The sequence below is a fragment of the Apteryx rowi genome, unplaced genomic scaffold, assembly GCF_003343035.1.
Source record: "Apteryx rowi isolate R43461 unplaced genomic scaffold, aptRow1 scaffold_48, whole genome shotgun sequence".
In the NCBI taxonomy this organism is placed as follows: domain Eukaryota; kingdom Metazoa; phylum Chordata; class Aves; order Apterygiformes; family Apterygidae; genus Apteryx; species Apteryx rowi.
In genome coordinates this window covers 350,597-372,685 of record NW_020450738.1, presented here as the reverse complement: position 1 = coordinate 372,685, position 22,089 = coordinate 350,597, and the positions used below count along the sequence as shown (strand labels likewise).

General features: G+C 36.7%; 1 protein-coding gene across 1 annotated transcript; it reads left to right on the top strand.

Annotated features, from left to right (window-relative positions):
- EIF4E (eukaryotic translation initiation factor 4E) lies at positions 1–21,804 on the top strand. The gene is made up of 7 exons (XM_026078388.1): positions 1–201; positions 9,370–9,476; positions 11,595–11,690; positions 13,690–13,753; positions 15,776–15,889; positions 18,477–18,616; positions 20,744–21,804. Exons 1-7 carry the CDS (start codon positions 1–3, stop codon positions 20,856–20,858), a joined length of 837 nt encoding a protein of 278 aa, XP_025934173.1. The 3' UTR covers positions 20,859–21,804.
- The last annotated feature ends 285 nt before the right edge of the window (positions 21,805–22,089 follow it).

Below are 22,089 nucleotides of genomic sequence, written 5' to 3'. Positions count from 1 at the left end.
ATGTTGCTCGCTGCCGCAAGGCGCCGGCGAGTTAGGACTTTTCCTGTCACTTCAGTTCGTCCCTCGCCAGGATGCGTGCGCGCACCCCCATGGCAATCTAGGAGTAGTAAAAGCTCAGTTTCACGGCGGCTGCAGTATTTCAAAGCTTGCGGTGAAAATGCCTCAGGCTTAGGCAATACGCAGTCGCTAACCTGGGGAGGGGTGAGTATCTCTCTAACWTAGTAGATATGTTACTTTAGATTTAGGCAATTGAAATAAGAAAAACGGTGTGGCTGCTGAGATTCAAGATGTGATACAAACACTATTGGCTTTTTCTGACTGATATTGCCTTTCTGGATCAAAATCATATTTTTATTAAAACTTTATGTAGGATCATTTCTGTAAAATGTTTAATTAAACATTTTCTTCTCTCTCTGTGTATTAAGTTGTGTTTATGAAACTGCACAGTGTTTCATAATTATTTTCCCAACCTGCACTTCCCTAAAGAATGGAAGCAGAGCTGGAGATGGTCTGATAATTGTCAATCTAATTGTACACATTCGTGTATCATGGAGAATGGGCAGTGGAAGACCTTGTACTAGTGTTTGGAGAAAATGAGAAATTTAAGGATGGATAACTTCTTGCTGCTTCTGACCTACAGTCACTAAATAGCTAGTGCATACTTTGGAGAGGCTTGATAGTCTTTAGATAGAAAACATTTAACTACAAAAATCAGCTCACCGTTTTTAAATACAGACATCTTAGTTGACCAGGGGGATGGTCTTAAGGGATGCTGATCATCTTACAGTTTTATTCCCTGAACAAAAAAATACCTGTTTACTTACAAGAAAGACCAAAATTAGTCAGCAGTTATAAATTCCTTGACTAGTGGTTCTGAAACAGAAGAACATCGATTGTTAGACAGTGAGCTGGAGCACCAGCAGCAGCTTTCCCATGTTCTTCAGCCACAGTCTCAAACACTTATTTTCACTTCTGATGATCTTTCAAAGCTTAAGCCATGTTTCTGAAGATGAGAGCTTCATGTCTTRTGTGTTTTGTGATCGGCATGGGGCTTGGCAGGTGTTGTGATAAATTACTTGTAATACTTATAGCCACTGGAAATTGAAGCAACGCTAAAGGCATGGTTCTGTGGCTCACTTGGCTTCAGTGCTGGCATAAGCCTGTCCCACACTGTTCTCTCCACTGTTTTTGCATGTTTGTGTGGTTGCATGTTGAACTAGATCTGGGGCCTAATTTAGACAAAAGTAACCAATTTATTTTGCCACACCATTTTCCAGCAGGATTAGTTCCCAAATCTTGGAGTGACGCAGTTGTGCTGACCCAGTAAAAGTAGAAGACAAGGCAACACTTAAGACAATTTAAGGAACACTGGTGTTGACTGCTGTGCCATAGATTAAGCATGAAGCAAGTATCAGCTGTGCTTGGTTATTTTCAAATGCATTTAAATAATACCTGTTTTATGTTTTTTACTCTCTTAGGTGGCTCACACTTCTACCTAAGCTTTATGTAGTGGCTGAAATCATAGATGGTCAATGTTGTAAAAATAATGCATGACTTGGAATTGAGTAGTTTAGTTGCATGTGTGGCTTTGAAATTGAGTAGTTTAGTTGTATGTGGGATTAGGGGTTGGATTACTTCTTGATCATATGGAAGCCTTTCTATTGCTCACTTTCAAAATCTGGACCTAGGTTTGAAGAGATGTGTCACTTTAGTAAACATCTTGTGGTAGGAGTTACTTTGCAATAAGTATTTTATGTAACTGAAAAGTAGCCTTGCTTCACTGGTTCTCATACTTAAAGGGGGAAATGTCAGATACCCCCTTTTGCCCTCTATGGCAAGTGGTAGATAACTTATGATGTTGCTTACCTAGTTTGAAAAATGTATCTTAGGCAATGCAAAACACTAATGAATGTTCCCCCTGTTCCCCCCCCCCCCCAGTGGAATACTACTGAAATCAATGATTTTTTTCTAATACCTTCTTATTCTCAAATGTAATATACATGTTTTAAATGTTGAGATGGTGGAAAAGTATTCTTGGAACTAGTTAGGAATGTTGAGACTTCAGGTTGGGGTACTCTAAAGAGTTCTGTGGAAGTTGCTAAGAAATGCAAGCTTGCTGTAAGTAAAGATAAACCTGTTCTGCTGTAATTCACATCTCCACTTCAGGAAAAAGCTTAAGCCTCTGCAAAACTGAAAGATTAAAACTGTCAGTTTATCTTTTGCTATCCAGATAGCAMCTCTTATAAAACTGTTCTATCTGAATTTGCCAGAATATGCAGGAGCATGTCCTATATTTCAGAGATGTGTGTGGTCACTTTTGGAGCCTTTGAGGATAAAATGTTATCAGATAACAGTGTACAAAAGTCCACAAAGGCAATAACAAAACCAATAGTAATGCTTTAGTAAACAGTAGTTTACCAAAGGTGACTTTAAAATTTAGCTAAGCAAAGACCATAACTAGGAAGTGCATGAAAGTAAATTCTATGTGAGCATCTCATCCCTCATCCCTCAACTGGGAAGTGGGCATTGTGGTTCTTTAATTTTTATGCTTCATGGCAGTTATCTTTATTTACACAAATACAGTTTTGTGAATTCAACTCCATGTTCTAAAGGTAAGATATGCAGGTGAAACTCTTCACTTGTGTTTAATGTATAATTTGAAAAACACTTGTTTACCCAGCTTATTGTGGATAGGTAGGATTTAGAACTAAATGKGTCCTTCTTTAAATGAAATTGTCATTTCTAGAAGTTAGTACACATTACAGGCAGTGGTATATAGCCTCAAAATTTTGGGAAGTTTATTCAAAATAGCTCCTAAAATTAAAGGTACACTGAAAGGTTTTTCTTTTGTATTAGTAACAGATGGTTTGCATGTGAATTAAGTGCAGGCCAGGCTCAGCCTTAGACTTAATCTTGTTACTAGGTATTTCTGCCATAATGTTGTTAGTGACCTGCTTTGGTTGAAATCACTATCAGTATTCATGTGTGGTATGGTGAACTTGGTTGCTTGCTCATTGCATTTTCCTGAAAAGTAGGATATAAATGTATCGCAAAAGCTGTTTAATAATTGAGAGCTTCTATTGTAAGCTGCCTTTCTAATTGTAGATTACCTTTCTGACTTGATAGAGAACCTCTAAAATTTTAAGAGGAGGATGATGTTGGACATCTCAATGTTTCTTTTTTGAGGAGATATGTGTAGGCCTGTTATGTGAGATAAACGTTTTTTAAGGAGGATTTTAAGAAAACACACTTCACGTAGCATGTAAAAAATCCAAGGCTTATATCAAGCTAATTCATAAAAATAACATATGAGACTGGGTTGTACTGAGTTTAATGRTATGAGCTACAGGTGCTGTGGTACACTGGAAATTTAGATGAGAAAATGTGACCCTCTTGGCAGCTTCATAATGATCAATATGGACTTTAAGGCAACAGAGGAAAGAAACAAATGAAGGATCTCTGTAGAGAGCTTACAATGTGAAGGGAAGATACAGGATTTAAAAGTGAATTCAAGTGACTCTTCTTCAGTCAGACAAAACCTGTCTGTCTTTTTTAAATGATATTCTGAAGTGAAGGTTAAACAAGTTTGAAGAGACTAAGAAATGAGTGACTATAAGTTAAAAAAAGTCCTAGAACCTAGTCCTTTTAAAAATATCTTATTGTTAAGGTACTAAGTGTGTGGAATTTCATGTTGTCTACAGATTTGAGTGTCCTATGTAATATAAGCATTTTTAACTGCTTAAAAATGACAGTTGTCCTTGATTTTTTTTATACAGCGGACGTAAGGCAGAAAAACTGCAACTGTGTAATGTTTTCTCTAAATGTGGAGAACAGTTGTTTGATAGTCTTTTAAATAGCACTCTTCAGGCTTTCTCATGTTCAGTGCATCTGAATAATGTATATATGTTGCATGCTTTTCAGTAATTATACCRCTGGTATGTCCAATACTTTAATTTTTTGTGATTGAAGCCTGAAATCTTGAACATGTATTCATTAAATTTTTGTTTTAAACTAACTTCTGAAGACTGGAAGTGTCTTAAATTTTCAGCTGAGGAAATAAAATACTGTGCTTAGTTGGAAGAGCAGCTCAAAGTATTTCAGACTTGCAATAATTAATGGTGCTTTTATACCTGTTGTGTAGAAGCGGGGGGGGTGGGGGAATTAAGTATTGGATGCTTTGTGTCCCTTGAGTCATCTGAACTGCCCTGGTTCTCAACAGTTCTTTGGAAGTCTTTGTTCTCTTGTCTGAATATCTTAGAACTCACAGAATGTTAAATTTGAAGCTTGTCTTAACCTCTGTGTAGATTTCATGTTCCAGTATTAAAGGCAGCAGCACAGTGCAGATGACGGMACTTTTGTGAGCCTGAGGGCAGCCTGCTTACACAGCTAGGAAGAARAAGGCTATTAAAGTGTTTTGATACGCCTTGTAACTTTTTTGCTAATTCTRGTCATAAGGTTGTGACTTAAATCTTGAAAATCTACTAGTTTTAAGTGTGTGTAACCATTGTTTCAGAAATCAAAAAGGATGTAAATATTCTTTGGTTCTTTAGAAGCCAAGGTAACTGTCATGAAAACAAACCAGCATGCTGCCCCATCCTATGCACTTCCCCCCCCCCCCCCCCCCCCAAAAAAAAATTGGAGGAAGTGTGTGACTGTTCTCGTTCAGTCTCTTGTTTTGAGAACTGTCCTCCTGTACATGTGTTGCACCTCTGTTCTAACTTTGTGGGATGTCACTCAGTTGAAATAATGTCCTATGTTTGTGTTCTAATAGTAAATGCCTTTCTAAAGATCTGTGGTGTTTTAAGTAGTACATATGCAGTTCGGATAGTTGCTCCCTAATAGGCCTTTTTGTAGCACTACTAGAAAATCTTTCTCCATCCTGCTGTCTAGAAACCTGTGTAACRCTGGATAATTTGTGACAGGTGGCCATTGGTACATCAGTCAGTAAAATGCATACTTTATATGATTTTTACCTCTGTATATTTGTTCACTACTCAAACTTGCATATCAGTTCTTGAATCCCTGCCAACCGAAGGAATATATMATTTGCTTTCTGTTTTATTATAGCACGTAACATTTGCTCGTGGGTGTATTTAAGTCCCTTTTTTGTCCAGAACACTTTATTCGATAAAGAGCTCTTGATTTTTGTACTTCGTGAGTTGTTATTCTAGTTGTAGTAATAGTTATCTGCAAGAAGCACAAGCACCAGGATATAAATGACATTCTTTTTGTCCCTAGACATGTGATAGCTGAAAAATGCATTTTTCTCATTCTGTTGGAAACCCTAAACAAGAAGGTAGAAGCTGTCAGATTAGCTTATTTTGGCTTAATTCAAGAAAACTTTGAAAGCTTCTTTCACCAGTGGATTTTATACCTTTTTGTCCAGAATGTATAATAGTGATAAGTTATGTCCTTTTGGGACCTAAATGTTACTATTCCTCTCAACTGGGCTTCTTAAACGTCTTCTCTAGGCTATTAAATGACATGAATGTGGTATGGGCAGCATCTGAAAGGATGCTCAGAGGAACCTAGTCAAGCTAGCTGTGCTCACAAATAGTCAAACCTGATTAAGCAGTTTTTACTGTAGGTGCTGTTTACTTCCTGTCTTGGTGACATGCACACCTTCCTTTGATATGTTGGTCATAATGTGCTGGGGAGAAAGAATAATGACACCAATTAAATCCCCAAGTGTCAGAATCCAGGTAACGTGCAAATACACACAGTCATTAAATGCTGAGTAGGCAAATGTTTCATAGACTTCTGCAAGTTGATTCCTACATCAAAAAGTATGTGGGTAGTGAATAAATGTCACTTTTAATTACCTGCTGTATTGTGTATGAGGAGTAGGACTGGCCGTATGAAGCCTTCCAGTTTAGCTGGTAATACTACCCTGTTTTATTATATCTATTTAAAAGCAGCAAGCATAGTGATGGTTTAGTTTAATAGTAGGCTCAAAGTCAATTTTAGGTTAAAGAATACATTAATTATACTAAGTACTAAAGTGTTGCGAGAGACTTCAAATCTGGCAGTCTGTAAACTGCTGCTGGAGACAGTCTGACTAGTAAGTTAGTATAGCAATTGGAAGATTTCAAGGCATGAATTGGTAAAATGTGTACAATATAACTTAAAAAATTGATGTGATGTTTATAGAAACTTTTAAAACCTGCTTGCTGCATACTTGCAGTTTGTTGTAGGATTTCAGCAGTTGGACATCAGAAATGGACTTTGAATGCCAATTAGTGAACTTACACGCTTTGTGTTTGACTAATGATGAGAAATGCTTTACTATGTAAATACTTTGGCTTGATGGTTAGAACAGTGAGAAGAGTGTGTGATAAAAAGAAATGGGAGCCAGTATGATTAACCAGCTAAAAAAGAAAATGGTCTTACCCTACAAGTACTCGTCCTTTTTCTGTTTTCCATGATGGCGGTGGGAAATAAAAGGTAGTGAACAAACTGCTTTAAACTTGTATTTGAGAACAACTAGAAAATGGTTTTGTGGTAGAAAGCTCTGCTTTCAACTTTAGACCTTTTTCCAAATTTGTTATAGCCTGTACAGCTGAGCTTATCCTTGATGGCCAGCCCTTTGGTGAAAAATCTCTTGCTACTGGAGTAGTTTTTGAGGGGAGTTGCTTCATCCTTTGTCAAGATGGTAGTTAGCTAGACCTTGAAAGTGAGTTGTCATATGCTATTTTGGACAACCGCTTGAAATGATGGTTAAGCTGAGTTTCATTACTGCTGTATAGCTTTCAAAATATAAGCTGCTTGTTACTGTGGTGGCTTAATTAAAACATTTGTGCAGAGTCAAATGTGTTCTGTTTGTCCAGGTAAGGTCTTTGAATACCAATTGCTTATGAATGGTAACTATTGGTACACTGGGCCGGTACTGAGGCTCATTGCATGTTTCTAGCTGTTGTATGCAGGTGTTACCTTAATCCTTTCTAATGTTGTCTTGTATTAAAGATTTTGCATGCATTAATGAAATTGCATGCATTTATTAGCCCTGCATTTGCTTAGTAGCTTTGCACTGGTTCTTTCAGAAGTACCATGACAATCTAAACTGAAAGAGTGTAACCAGGAAGACTTTAGGATTAGCTCTTTGAATATTGAAAGCTATTTGCTGAGCAGATATGAATGAGATGCTCAATAGAATTACTTCTTGTAAGAATTTTCCAGATTGTGATACTCTGCATTCAAGAGTCTATCTGTTGTCAAAAATCTTTAGTGTAATAGTCTTTGTAAATCAATTGTAAATACTAAATGTCACAACTGCAGAGTATTGTGAATAAAAGCAGACATTAGCACAACATCTAGTGCTTGATTTTTTTTTTTGTTTTCAAAATATTGACCACATCTTTCTGCTTTTTGTACTTGCAAATGAAATGTTTCTTTAAATTGTCTTATTACAAGAAGTCCTTGAGGAGCAACACTTGAATTGTCATTATGTGAATTTTTTGGCCATTCTGTCAGGTAATGCAGAATACTATAAATTGGAGGAGGAAGTGTTGAAATGTGTTTTTGGTGTATTTGACAGCCTTTGTGCACTGACCATCTTAGTTTGTTCTGTGGGATTCTTTTAAGTGTATTTGTGATTGCATTAAATTAAAAATAGATGGGGCTAACACTAGAGATTTTATTCTAGATAGAACTTGAAGCATTTACAGGTATTCTGTTTAAGTTTTTTCCAGAACTGTTTGGTTTTTAGTGGTGTTGCACTGAACAAGATTTGACAGATTCTTAAACACTGCCAACTACTGTGGTTTTGTCAGTGATGTTTCTTACTGGACTCTTAAAGTGCTTAGTTTTCTTAAGAAAAACAGGARGAAATTGTACTACCTGCCCGTTGAATTATGCTTGAATCAAAGCAGAGTCCTAATTGTCACTGCTGCTGTTAAGCCTTCTTGTTTCAGTCTTTTCTCTGTGAACATGGAAGCATGTGAAAGCACTTTTCAATTTGATGTATGTAGTATTTTTAGCTTTTGGACTGAGAACTTTGCCAGGTGAACYGTTAAACTAAAGCATATGTGATTATTTTTGAGCGTAAAGGTGTAACTTCTCAAGTAAAATACAATATAATGTTTAATTAAATATATTGATTATAAAAGGAAAATCCCTATTGAGTCAGATTTCTAGGTGTTACCAGAAAAGATGGCCAGCTGGCATTGTGAAGGCTAAGAAGTGTTTGTTATCACTTCAGATCCATTCCACTCTTCAGCCACTTAGGTGCTGATAAACTAAGTAACCTGGGAGATTTGAGTAAACTGTTCTATTAATTACATGACTTAGCATAACGTAGTCCACTTTTACATTGCTTTATTAAGACCACAAAATCTAAACTCGGTTTTGAGTACTATTTTTGTATTGCTGCCTTTAGGGATGTCTAGAGTATTTGGGTCTGCTGTAGTTAGTACTTGTTTGTATTACTGAAGTGCTGGTTTTGTGCGGAGTCAGCTGCACAGAAAGACTTTTTTGTGTTAACTRTAGGGAAAGAGCTATAGTCTTCATTCCTTGTCTCTGCAATATTCTAGCAAGGATTGCAAATTAGGGAGAGATGGTGGTAACTAGAGGGAACATTTGGCACACAATAAAGCTTTGTGTTCCCTGGTTTGAAGGAATGGCATTAGAATTTCAAACCTGACACAGTGGCTTTTAGAGCTGAATGACAAGCTTGARGGGTTCACATGCAATGGGAATATATTATGTCACTTTGTGTTAAAGTATATTTGATGTCTCTAGCACTCTCTAGTGATTTGAAAAGTGATACTTGGAATCAGTCTAATCTACAGTAAACTATATGTATTATTAAAGTTTAATTCAGTTTGAAATCTGTTTGTTTTTTAGCTGCCAATAGCAGCTGACTTTAGACCTGAGAGTTCTAGTCATGCCTCAGATTTGTAGTAACACATTAGTCTTCTGAATAAACATGGGCTGTATATTTGTTTTCAATTATGCTTTGTCAGAAGTGGGTCAAAATAATTCTTATTTCTCTTCTGAAATGATTACTGTTTTGGGAATTAATTTATAGGGATGCATATTATAAATAACACAGCATATAGTGTATCCCTGAAACACCTCTCAGAACTGTGTTTCAAAACAAGATGAATGTTAAGTAAAACATGCTGGAAACAATGACACAGGAAGTAAATCAATGAACAGTACAATATGAATTCCTGCAGTTAGTATCAAAGACCTGTTAGGATGCTGATGAATAAAGGGATGCAAATATTGTGCTTCTGTGAGGTGATTCAGCCCCATAATCCCAAATGAATTAGAAGAACTCTTAGTTTCAGCCTTAAAGTTACTTCAAAGAACTAAGTTACTTTAATAAAATTGAGAAGGAACGAATTAGTAACTTTTTTCCTCAAACAGGAAACCACTCCCAACCCTCAGCCTTCAGAAGAGGAGAAAACCGAGCCAGCACCTAGTCAGGAGGTTGCCAGCCCTGAACAGTATATTAAGCATCCACTACAAAACAGGTAAATAGTATGGAAGTATGATGGTAATTTTGCCAAGGAATCAAGTATGCCTATGGCTTTACAGATGCTTTTTTACCTTGTTTACCTTTTCTTGCAGTATTTTGTGGTCTCTCAATGGTGACTTTGAGATTTTTACCATGAATGAAGTTGCAGAGGAAATAGAATCTGATCATGTTGTAATTTAGAGCCTGTTCAAATAGTGTTATAGAAGTTGAAATCTCTTGCAAATTTTCACAAGGCAAATTCTGCAGCCAGGTAACGGAAAAGAGCAGTCCTCCTTTTTGTTTGGAGGCAAGTAGAGCTCRTGTTGTCTGATGTACTTCAGAAGAATTGATACCTGAGAGGAAGCTGCTGCCAAGCAGAACTAAAAAAAACCTTCTGTTCTACCTCATTCAATCTATTAAGGTGCCAGAGGTAAAGGCCCTCCTCATTATTTCTGCTCAAACAAGTCTTAGTCCTTTATATCTGACACTTTTTTTCCTCCTATTTGGTTTTGCAACTATTATGGTAGAAGCCATATCCTTCAGCTAAAGAGCTGTTAGATGTGGGTGATCTGAATGGTTGGTATGTACAGTAATAGTTGTCATTGCCCATAGGAAGTACAGCAGAAGAAACACCCCAACATATTAAAGCACATATTTGTATCAGTGGGTCATTAAAAAAGTAAACTTTTTCCTGAAGCATGGGGCAAAAATTTATAGCTATGAAAAGCTGTAGAAAAAACAAGCCCTCTTACTAAGAATTTTACCAAGAAGCTTTGTACTTGAAAACCTTGACTCGACTAACTTTCTGCCATAGAGATTTTTAAGCTTCCAAGTTGAATTCCTTTAAAGGTGCATAAAAGCCACTCAGCAGAATGCAAATACTTCAAATAGGGTGTCTAAAAAGTCGCTTTCTCCAAACTGCAGTAAGCTGAAAAGCACTGGAATGGTCAGCACTTATGTTGGTAAATACTGCCCCAAAGTGGGCACCTTTCATCAAATAGTCCTTTATTCTTCAAGTTCTTGGGGCGAGAGTCAAGAACCAAGTGCATGGTAGTGCTGTACCACAGTAATGCTATGCTGTGTACGTTCCATTCTCCCCTTGTCTCCCTCTACTTTTTCCCTTCCTCTTTTTCTTGTAAGCATTTTGATTAAATTGTTACTGATGCTCCCTTATGAGTTGTAGTGGGACTAATACTGGAAAATAGTAAACTTTTAAAACTAGGTTTGAAATGTCAGGAAAGGTCTCAAAACAATGGCGACTTGGCAACTTCTTAAATACTCTCTTGTGAGAGAAGAAAAGTCAACTCTGGTTCTAATTTATGGGATCTCAGCACTACTGAAACTGTCAAAATGAGAAATAAAGCTTGTTTGGTTAAATGCTTCATCAGATATCTCATTCCAACATTTTAAGCAATGTTCTTTAGATCCACAAAGAGCATCTCCCTGTTTGTTCCAAGTGTATGTAATGGTTCCGTTTATGCCCTATTTTGAAATTTGTTTAGTGGAGATAGTGTTGAGAACTGTGTGAGAAACTCTCTCTTAGTCTGGCCTTCATGTATACAGATTTAAAAACTTGAAATAGAGTTAAAAAGTTGGTGTTCTTACAAAGACTGCCATTTGTAAGGTTAAAGCAGCTTCCCTTTTTAAACTTATGCTCTACTACATGAATTCTTGGGAAAGCTTCGTGGTATTGTATACGTTTTGAACTTACCTGAGGTAATTAGCTTTTGTAACCTTTACAAAGAAATTACTGGAAAGCTAGCTGTGCTCCCAATTTGAATAGTTGGCATTATTTTAGACTATAATCAGTATCATCTGGGGTATGAGATAGCAGCTTACAAGTGGCAACAAGTAGAAATGTCTGAGGCTTAGGGTTTTGGAGCCTTGGARTTGATCTTCTAGAAGTATTTTAAATATTTATCTAAATGGATTGATCAAGTTTCCCACAATTCTTTTAACTAGAACACAAGTATTGATTTGTTGAATTGGATTTGAGAACTGAATTTCTCACAGTCTGAAAACAGGCTTTCATGCTAATAATCTATTGAGTTTACAATTAGTTTGGGTATAAATTTCTAATAAAGGATTTTTAATATAACTTTCATATGCTATTATTCTACATTGTTTTCTTTAGATGGGCACTCTGGTTTTTTAAAAATGACAAGAGCAAAACTTGGCAAGCAAATCTTCGTCTGATCTCAAAGTTTGATACTGTTGAAGATTTTTGGGCGTAAGTAAATGTTTTTAATCTGCATAATAATCCTGGTGCATATTGGTGAAGTCTCTGCCAAAGTCGGAAAACGTAAAGAAGGTACTCCATTAACTGCAACTTTCAAGCTTGTAATCTGAAATTTGTTTACAAAGTTGAAGGTGAGGTCTACCCTATTCTTCGTAGTCTCATAGAATATGCAACCTTTGAATTAAATGCAACAGGATCCTTCATAGTTTAAAACACATTTTGCTGTTAACACTGCTTATAATTATACATACACGACACAGATGTAGAAAGTTGTATTCATGTAGTAGCTATCTGATACTAATGTGAACTTGCAAATGCTTAGAGCAATTGATAGTCACTTCCTGGGCCCCAAATTTCTCTACTTGGTTAAATTGTCTCAGGCAGCTGGCTCACTTCACATATGCGAGAATGCCTGAATCTGCAGCATAGTACTTAGGAGACTGATGAAGATTAACAAAAGCATCCTTGAAAGAACTTTGTTAGAGATTACAGAAGAAACTGCCTTCRTTCTGAATTGAAGGTCTGCAAAAGCTATTGGATGGGCTCAAACAGGAAGAACAAAGCCTTAAAGGGAGGCCTGTGCCTTCCAAAGACTTGCTTTAGTTGAATTCAGATGACTCACTTGGAAGATTTTGCCTGCCATGATGATGGATATATGGAGAAAATGTGCTATGCAAGTGGCATGAGATTGAGGATGGAAAAATGCATTATATACTTTRCCTTTCTTAGTGTAACATGCTGCATTGAGTGGTAGGGTTGTAAAGGTTTTTGTTGCATACCACCTTTTGGATCTGAGCACTAGATTAGGGATGGTCTCTCCAAGTGTGGAGAAAATGAGAGCTATCAGCCCTATTAGTACCAAAAGAGAAGAAAGAGTTGCCAAAGATGTTGGACAAGTGTTTTGCCTGTGCAGTCACTGGAGGGGAACAGGGTTCTGTTCTTTTAACCAGCTTCTGTATTCCTACTGCGGGGGTGACAATGAACAGTACTTCGCAGCCTGGAGGTATTTGATGAGAGACTAAATTGCTTGAAGCTTGTTRTTAGAGCTGGTTAAGGATAAGTCTGAGTTCATATAACCAGGACCTGACTGGATAATTAAATTAAGTGCTTAACCTAGATGTCTTTAGTCAAGGTATTAAATCAATCACAACCAATTGAGAAGTTATACATCTGTTGTGGTCAAAGTGGAAAATAGATATGTTATAGAGGAAAAACTACTAAAATTAAGGTGGACTTAAAGGAGTGAGTGAAGTTGGTAAATCTCTAACTTACTTTCTAGTTCCTGTGCCTGATTTCTGGTTGTTAGAATAGGTTCCTATGTTGGAGCTAGTCCTAGTTGGACTATGCCACAGAAGGACACTACTCACTCCTTTGACTTTTTGCTCTAAATTGCCTAGTAGTGAGTTTAATTCTGGACACAGCATATATTTTACACTTTGTTCTTTCAGTTTTCTGTTCTTGCCTTTTGAGTCCATATTTCAATTTTAAATAGGAGGCCTACAGCCTTCAACCTTTGAATATTATATTAAATCATCAAGTTGAATATTCCTCTTAAAATCTCTTTGCAGAAAGCTAGCCTTAGAAATAGAAACCATTATCCTTATTCATGTGTGTATGTGTATATACATATGTATATAGAACATGTGCACACACTCTCACAACTTTATTTGCTGCCATGAAAGTTTGAGATGTGCTTCTAGTGACTCTTATTCAGAACAAGGTTTAAAAGAAGCAGTGAGACTTCTGGAATATACTGTAGTATAGGAACCCAGCATGTTTTCAAAGCTAGTTTCTGTTCTGCTTCTTTAAACCTAAAAGATATTAAAGTAATGCTTTTGTRCTGCTGAAAAATACATATGTAATAGGGTTGCTTCTAAAATAACTTTAATGCTGTTTAATTTTTGTATTTGGTCATATATCTTAAATTTTTAAAGAAGTTTGTACCTTAAAATAATACTTAGTTTTTAATCCTGCTTTTTTCCTCCAATAGTTTATACAACCATATCCAGCTCTCTAGTAATTTAATGCCTGGTTGTGACTACTCGCTCTTTAAGGTATGCTTCCTAACCTTTTTTCTTTAGTTTGGGGTGTTGATGGATGGTTTCCTGGCTAAGCAAGACACTGTCCAAATATTTTGCTTCAGATGTTTAGGAGCGCAGTTGTAAATGTCCTGAAAGCCTTAAATTTTTAGAAAGTCTCAAGCACAAGCCCTCTGAAAATCAGGCTATTAGTCACTAGTTCTGAAAATACAAGTACTTGCTTTAAAAACACACTGTCTGTAAAGTGTGTTACCTGATGCTATGTTTGTCTTCATTTTAGCTTTGAGATGTTTGTACAAATGTCTCAAGTCTCAATTTTTTATAATAGGAAAGATTTTCCAGCTCTGTCRCTTGGTGTGACATGAAAGGAATTAAAATGTCTTGGAAGCTCYTTGGGAGACTTCAAGGGTCTCAGTATTGTTTGTTAGGAACAATACTAACCAGGTGGACAAAACTCCTATAATTGATTTTACAACCTCAGTTAAGTGCTGTGGTTCCTTATGCATGAAATAAACTGTACCCAAGACTGACACTTTAAGCACACTGAGGAAGGTAGTTTAGCATTCAAGCTGGCTAATGGGAAATGTTAAGGAGAAATTATAAGCAAAATCCTGCCTCTTGTCTGGAGTGGAGAGCCTATCTGGAGCCCTAAGTTAAATCCAAACCTCTCCCAAGTGCTTCTAACATACAGGTTCTGTTTGGATTCAGATACTTGAATAATCCCTTTAAGTACCTATGCCTGCTTCCTCCTTTGCTTCTAAAACATAGCCAGTGGCTGGGACTCCTCAGTAGGCTGCATACATACTTTGTAAACCCCAGCAGCTTTAGGCAATGAGGAGGCTCTGTGATGCTTGGCTTTGGAAAGATAATATTTTAGGAGCATGAGGAGTTGTAATACTAAAACCTTAAGAAGCCGTAGGTCCTTCAGAGGTTAAGATATTTATGGGTCATGGTTATTTTTAAATGTTTATTTTAAAATGTTTTTGTCTGAATTCCAAATTCCTCTTTGAGTACTTGTATGTTTTCTGCCATTGATTTATTGTCAATCAGCAAGAATTTAATTATATAAATGCATGGAGCAGGTATAGAAGTGGCAACTGCTGCAGGCTTCTGAGATGTCTCTTGCTGTTGTCCTTCAATCTTGACCTCATAAGAGTTCCTCTAAAGGTGATGAAGTAGTTTGAGCTCTGCAGCTGCCCATGAGGATTTTAAATTTGAGAAAGCAAACTGACACTACTTCTGTCCTGCATGTTACTAAGCACTTAATTAGCTTTTGGCTGAAGTTCTGTAGGGTAGCTCTTCAAGAAACTACCATTAAGACATTTCTTATCTGAGTTACTGTCTAGATGGTTAACCTGCCTTTAAGTGACTCTTCTGTAAAGTGCAGCATAGCTGGCGGATATGGGAGTTGCAACTGACTTCTTTGCTGGCTCAGCATGTCCAGAGCCATTAAGTTTAGTGCAGGACCATTGATACAAGAATCAGAATGCAACTTCTAAATGGTGTTTGTGGAGGTTTTTGTTGGGTTTGTTTGTTTGTTTGGGGAGGGTTTGGTTCTGGCAGTTAAAAACAAAACAAACCTCTTAGTCTCACCCTGCTTGTGCAGGAGGCCATTGAGGTAGACTGCCAGGATGTCTGTTTCAGTGAAGTCACCTCCTCAAGAGGAGCRTTCTTATTTCATGTGCAAGTGAAGCACTTGGCCAAGGTTGCACTGAGTCCAAAGCTTAGAACAATGTCTCAAGAATGTAACTGATTTTATCTTGTTTCATAGAGTACAAAGTGGATGTTCAGTGAGTGTTTAACTTTGCCTCTTCTTGCTTTTTTTTTTTATGGAATACTATGTAGCCAAAACTCCCGCTTGAGATTTAGCTCTTTCTAGAAATAAAAACTCATTAGAAAAGATGCACTTTTTATTCTGTTTTGCCAATTTTGGTATCTCAAACTGTACTTTTTTAAGTCGCTGCTTCAGATATCACTTGTCTTTTGATTATCCCTTAAAGATACAAAACAATTTAATTTTTTTACTGTGCTTTACAGGATGGAATTGAACCAATGTGGGAAGATGAAAAAAATAAGCGAGGAGGACGGTGGCTAATTACACTAAACAAACAGCAGAGACGAAGTGACCTTGATCGCTTCTGGCTAGAGACAGTAAGCACTATGGCCTTACAAGTTGCAACTTAAGAATTTTACATATATATCTAATATTAAAATGGTGTGTTCTTCCTGTGTGCTACAAACTGGACTACTGGCAGCATCAACTGTCCTATATATTCTGACTGACAGGCTGTATTTGAAACTTTTTCAGTAGTGAAGTTTGCTATAGCTGTATGCCATTGAATATAAGAAAGGGCAGAAATAGGGATAATTCTACAGGACCAATTAACCTTTATTGTGCACCATGCTGGGCATAGCTAACTACTGGAAAATAATACTTTGTCTTGAATGTGACTCCCAAATTTATCTCAACTGTTTAATATTTTTTTATTCACACTTCTATATTCTGTTTGTTCTTACAAGTGAACAGTTCTCAGGATTTGGTTTTATTTCAGCAAGTCTTCCAGATTTGATTTTATTCTTCCTATACTTATACTAACAGAGTAATAGTCCAGTCTTTCTGTACACTACAGAGATTCTTACTTTTCCCATTGCTGTTTAGAACAGATTTTTTTAATCTTAGATATGCTTCTAGAGATGACATGGATTGCAGTAAATGTGTTGTGAAAAAGGATAGAATTGTATTGTCTAGGAGCCAACTCAAGACAGCCTGAAGATGCTGAGGTGGCCTGAGTTTTAGGGGTCTGGGTTGCAGGCAGTACAATGCGAAACAATCTTACCAAATCTCTGATCTTGCTTTTTTTTCCCCTGCTTCTTCAAGAGACAAGAAGTATTCTACCTCTTAGAGGGAAAAATGACTCTCAGGTATCAGAGTAGAGGTATCCAAAATACCACAGCACTTGCCAGGATATTTTTAGTTTTTCTACTGTTGTAACTGCTTGAGGAAAGGATGATGGGCATTATACTGCCAGCTAATGTGATTGCACATGAGTAAACAGACCATGTGCTATGTTCATTTGGCCTYCTCATCTAAAGGCCTACATGAGTCCTTTTAACTCTCTGGAGCTATTTCATATCGATTGGAAAGCATGTAGATAGACTTAAGGCTAGAAGGCTTAACTTTTTGTTCAGTAGCAAGTAATGGCAGAGAGCCCAAACGCCGRTGCGATACACACACTGAAACAACCTTGTTGCTTCTAATACCAGCAGTTCCTTGTAACCAGCTTTTGCCAGTAAAAAACAAAAGCATCTTCCGTTTCCACTCTCCCGTGGAACAAATTTTTGTCATAAGTTAACAATCTTTACCATTCTGAACTGTAAACTTCATCTGAGAGTGACTTACCTCTGTTATGTAGAGATCATTAAGGATGTACTTGCCTTTGGTCTTTATTGAGCATGGTAGCCCTCTTTGTCTGTCTGTACTAAAGATGTTGACCAATGATATTTTAAATGTTTGTGTGTGGCTTGAGCTTAAACATTTATGGTTTTCATTACTTAGTGAATGTGTGCATTCTGCAGTTGGGTGTATCATTTAAAGTRTGTCTAATTATACTTGATTTATTCAGTAGCATGCTTTGTCCATTTTGTATTTCCTTGATGAAGTCAGCCCTTGCAGCTGTCAGTGATACTGAAAGACCTGCTTTGTTCAAAATGTTGCAAGAAAGTGTTGAATTTCCAAATGTCAAAAGTGATTCTGAAAAAAATTAATATAATGGCAGCATATTTAATATGTACAATGCAAATGAAGTAAACAGGCTTCCATTTTTAAGTGAATGCTTCAATGTACAGAAGGATTTTAGTACAGAATGGACAAGATAAATTTATTTTCTACAAGAAGTTCTCAGTTTTGAAAATCTAAATTACTCATTAATAGACAAATTTAAAGTCAAAGGTTTTAAGCACTACTTTTGCAGTGTGCTTATTGTACAGGGATGTGACCTAACTTAATCTGAGATACCTGCGGTATACCACCAATGCCATTTTAGAACTTTACTGTTAGAGATCTGTTGGGGGAAAATCTCGTATTACAGTTGTCCACTTGTACTGCTCTTGATAAGATTTTCACTTCGGTGTCTTTGGGAGCTCTGAAGCTTCCTAAATGTGTTGACAGGAAATAACATTTCATTAAATAGCACTTTTAATTTAAGTTACAACCTAATTTATCTCTGAATTGGTATACTTCAGAACCGAGGTCAGATCTTAGGTAGCTGACACATTGCACCAATAGTTCTTAACAGGTTCTTCCTAGCTGATGAATGTAAACACTTAGCACACAGGTAGACAAACCTTAAATTTTAAGTATACTTTAGAAAGAAGAATAAATTCATTAAATATTATTTTTACATGTTTTTAGATTTAGATTTTATGGTGGGGGAGTTGCTACGTAAATGATCAACTGTATCACTTAAAGGTTGCAGCTGCCAGGACAGAAGGAGGAAAAAATGAAAAACTCAAAAGAAATTGGAGGAAAATCTACTGCAACTGAGTTTACATTCACTTGTAACATTTCAAATGTTGAAAAGATACTTTGATAAACAGGAGATTATTGCTGTATGGCAGGTGGCTATAAGCAGTAAAATGTGATAGTCCTCAAAGTGCTTTTGGACACTGAAGCCTTCTGTATGGAGTTGGGTTCTGACTTTGAACTGCTACCTTTTAATGATCAATCTTTACTTTGTAGCTGCTGTGCCTTATTGGGGAGTCGTTTGATGACTACAGTGATGATGTATGTGGTGCTGTTGTTAATGTTAGAACTAAGGGTGATAAAATAGCAATATGGACAACTGAATGTGAAAACAGGGATGCTGTTACGCATATAGGGTAAGTAGTGTGATTGGTGTCTTGCATAAATATATGAAATGTAATAATGCATTTAAAGACAGTTTACATGATACAAGATTCTATGCTGAGTCTTCGTAGAGATTTTGGGGTACAAGAAAACACACTTTTAGCAAAAGTAGCCAGAGGAATACAGAGCTGTATCCAGAGTTCAAGCAACTCAGTACAGAACTGTTTGCATTCTTGTGTGTAGTTTTTGTATGTTAGTAACTTCTGTGCGCTACATCTGTAGTTTGGGGAAAAATGAAAAATTGAATGCAAATCTTGGCAAAAGCTTTTCATCTCAGAATGAGGCATTGTAAGTAGCCTCTAAGTAATGTAAATTCTGCTGCAGCTTGCCAATTTGCAGAGGTATTCAGTACCCGTAGGGCACTGGTAAGTTTATTCTAAGGGAAGTGGTAGTGCTTACAGGTAAGGGAGGAAAGGTACTGTAAATTAAGCCCACTAGAATAGCCTTGTACTTGAAAGTAAGCTGGATAGTGACGTGTTAAACCCTACAGATGTTTTTTTTACCCTCTTGTCTCTGCTTAAATACAAACCAAATAACTATGCTGAGTTTTGTGGATTTGACACGAGTAATAGCATGTTAGTCTTCATTCTGGTAAGAGAAAATAGTCATCTCTTCTCAAGTTATCATGAATCTGTGCTAGGGAAAATGTATAATGCTATTGTCTGCTAGTTAGCAAGCATCGCTAAAACCAGAAGACTTTATGCTGTAGTACTGATGCTTTGAAATTACTTATTGTTCAGTCACTGAAGGCTACTTGAATATTTTCAGTGGTTTGCATAGGTTGCCTTCCCAGCTTAGCACATCTGTTTTAGGCTAAACCTTTTAACTGTCAGGCATAGTAGTTTGCTAACACTTCACTTACTGGATAGCTCTCTAACACACTTAGCTAGGCTGTTATGAATCCATTGGGGTCTGCCTTACTTACACTAGCAATTTAATTGATGTACAGTATTTTTTCTGACTTGGAAGGTGAGTGATAAACAGACATGCTGAACTAGTACACACCCTTTGCTAGTACAGAATGCCTCCTAGGTTTGACAAAGTTATAGTGCATTTTAGAATGGCATTRACTGTTAACAGAGGATCTGAGATGACTTCATTAGTCAACTAACAGTAAAAATCTAAGATTTGTCAAACTGACACAATGACTTTTTGGTAAGCTGTGTTGACTATATTCAGTCTACTAACTGTATGCTGTCATGTTGACATGACTGCCAAATAAACTACATTAAGCTTTTATTTAACTGTTAAATTTTAAAATTTGGGCTRTCCTGTGAACTGCCACATCATGATCAGTGTAGGTTAAGATTGGCAACAACTTTATATGGTTCTGTTAATTCTGCAGTTGAACAGGTTTGTCCTATGGTTTAGTCAGAGCTTGCAACCTAGGGTCATTGGTAGTTTGCATCTCACTCATATGTCCTATACCAAGAAAGAGCAGTGTGTCTATGTGGGGCGGGGGTGGTGGTACTGCTACCTTTTTCCTCTTACATTACAAGGTCAAAGCTATTTTATTCCTGAAAGCTCTTGTTGAGTAGCTGCTGATGACTGGTACCATAGTGAATCTAGTGGGGTTTGCCTTCACTAATGTATTGGCAAAAAGGCTGCTTTCCATACATAGTTAAAGAAAAGGCAGCTAGTCTGTGCAACTGAAGCTTGTGGTGATAAAACTTCCTGTGTTCTATGGAATTGCTGTTTTATTTGGTTCAGATTACCATCTCAATGCTCCTGAAATGGTGGACCAAGGCTTCCTCATAGCTGTTTTGTTGCTGTCTGTGGGAATATAACTTGCTGATATTAATGTCCGAATGAATACGATAGAATCCCTGTTCTACATTTATGTAGGCCTAGTAATTATTTTCTGGCAGGACCTTGTCCTATTTTATGTTAAGTTGCTTTTCATACAGCAGTGTGTGCTGACTTTGATATAACAAGCCAGAAAAATCCTGTGTGACATCCTTTATTCATACCTGTGAAGTTGTTTCTAAATAGGAAACTATTCTTCCTTAAGATGTTAGCAGATCTAAAAGTAGGTGTCCTGTTACTAATCCCTTCCTAAGAGCTTTGCTTAAACTGTTGTTCTATTTCTTTTTTTCCAGGAGAGTATACAAGGAAAGATTAGGACTTCCTCCAAAGATAGTGATTGGTTATCAGTCCCATGCAGACACAGCTACTAAGAGCGGCTCCACCACTAAAAATAGGTTTGTTGTTTAAGAAGACACCTTCAGAGTATTCTTTCATAGGAGACTGCGTCAAGCAATCGAGATTTGGGAGCTGAACCAAAGCCTCTTCAAAAGCAGAGTGGACTACATTTAAATTTGATTTCCATCTAAATGTTGCTAAGATTTGTGAGAAGTCTCATTTGCCTTTGTCTTGTACTTCTGTGTTCAATTTTTTCTATTTTGGCTGAAGTAACCATTACCAATCAGAATTTCAGTACACTTCACCCCCCCGCCCCCTGCCAAATCCATAAAAGTTTTCCTGGCCCACTCTGTAATAGCTTGGTAGAAACATTACTATTACAAAAAAACATTTGTTTATCCACAGTATTCAGAAAAGAAGTTGCATTTCTGTACCTGCAGGAAATTATTCTGTTTTACATTTGCATTGTATGCAGTAACATTTTGCTGGTTTGGAAAGAGTATGGTGCATACAGTTTTCTAGCAATTTTTTTATACAGCATCATCTTTGCTGTAACCTATGCTGATGGCTGCTAGATTAATTTATTTGTTTTCCCTATTTGATAACATTAGTGATATTTTGATTTCAGTTGTTTTTGCTCATGTAACATTGGTGAAGAATCTGGGAATATGACAAAGGTGGAATAAACATTAATTTTGTGCATTCTTTGGTAATTTTTTGGGTTTTTTGTAACATCAAAGCTTTGCTACAAATTTATGCATTTCAGTCAAATCAGTGATCTGTTTGTGTGATTTCCTAAGCATAATTGTGGATTTTTTTAATGTAACACCATAATTTACATTCCTTACTAGAAATAGTATGTCTGTTTTTGTATCTTATGCTGTATTTTAACACTTTGTATTACTTAGGTTATTTTGCTTTGGTTAAAATGGCTCAAGTAGAAAAGCGGTCCCATTCATATTAAGACAGTGTACAAAACTGTAAATAAAATGTGTACAGTGAATTGTCTTTTAGACAACTAGATTTGTCCTTTTATTTCTCCATCTATACAGCAAGTATTTGTACTTCTTGTGACAAGGCAGTCTCTGCTGTGGCTTCTATTGTAGTGTGTCTTCCAAGAAAGATCAAGTCTGGAGCTATAGTTTATTATGTTTATTAAAACTTTTAATAAATCTGTTAGATAGTACCCTTAATCAAAGTGAAATTATGTTGATGTGGCTACTGTTTTTTCTTAGTGGCTGGTCCAACTGGTTATGCTTTGTGCTCTTTCTCTTGACTTTGGTGCGCACCAACCGAGAAATTC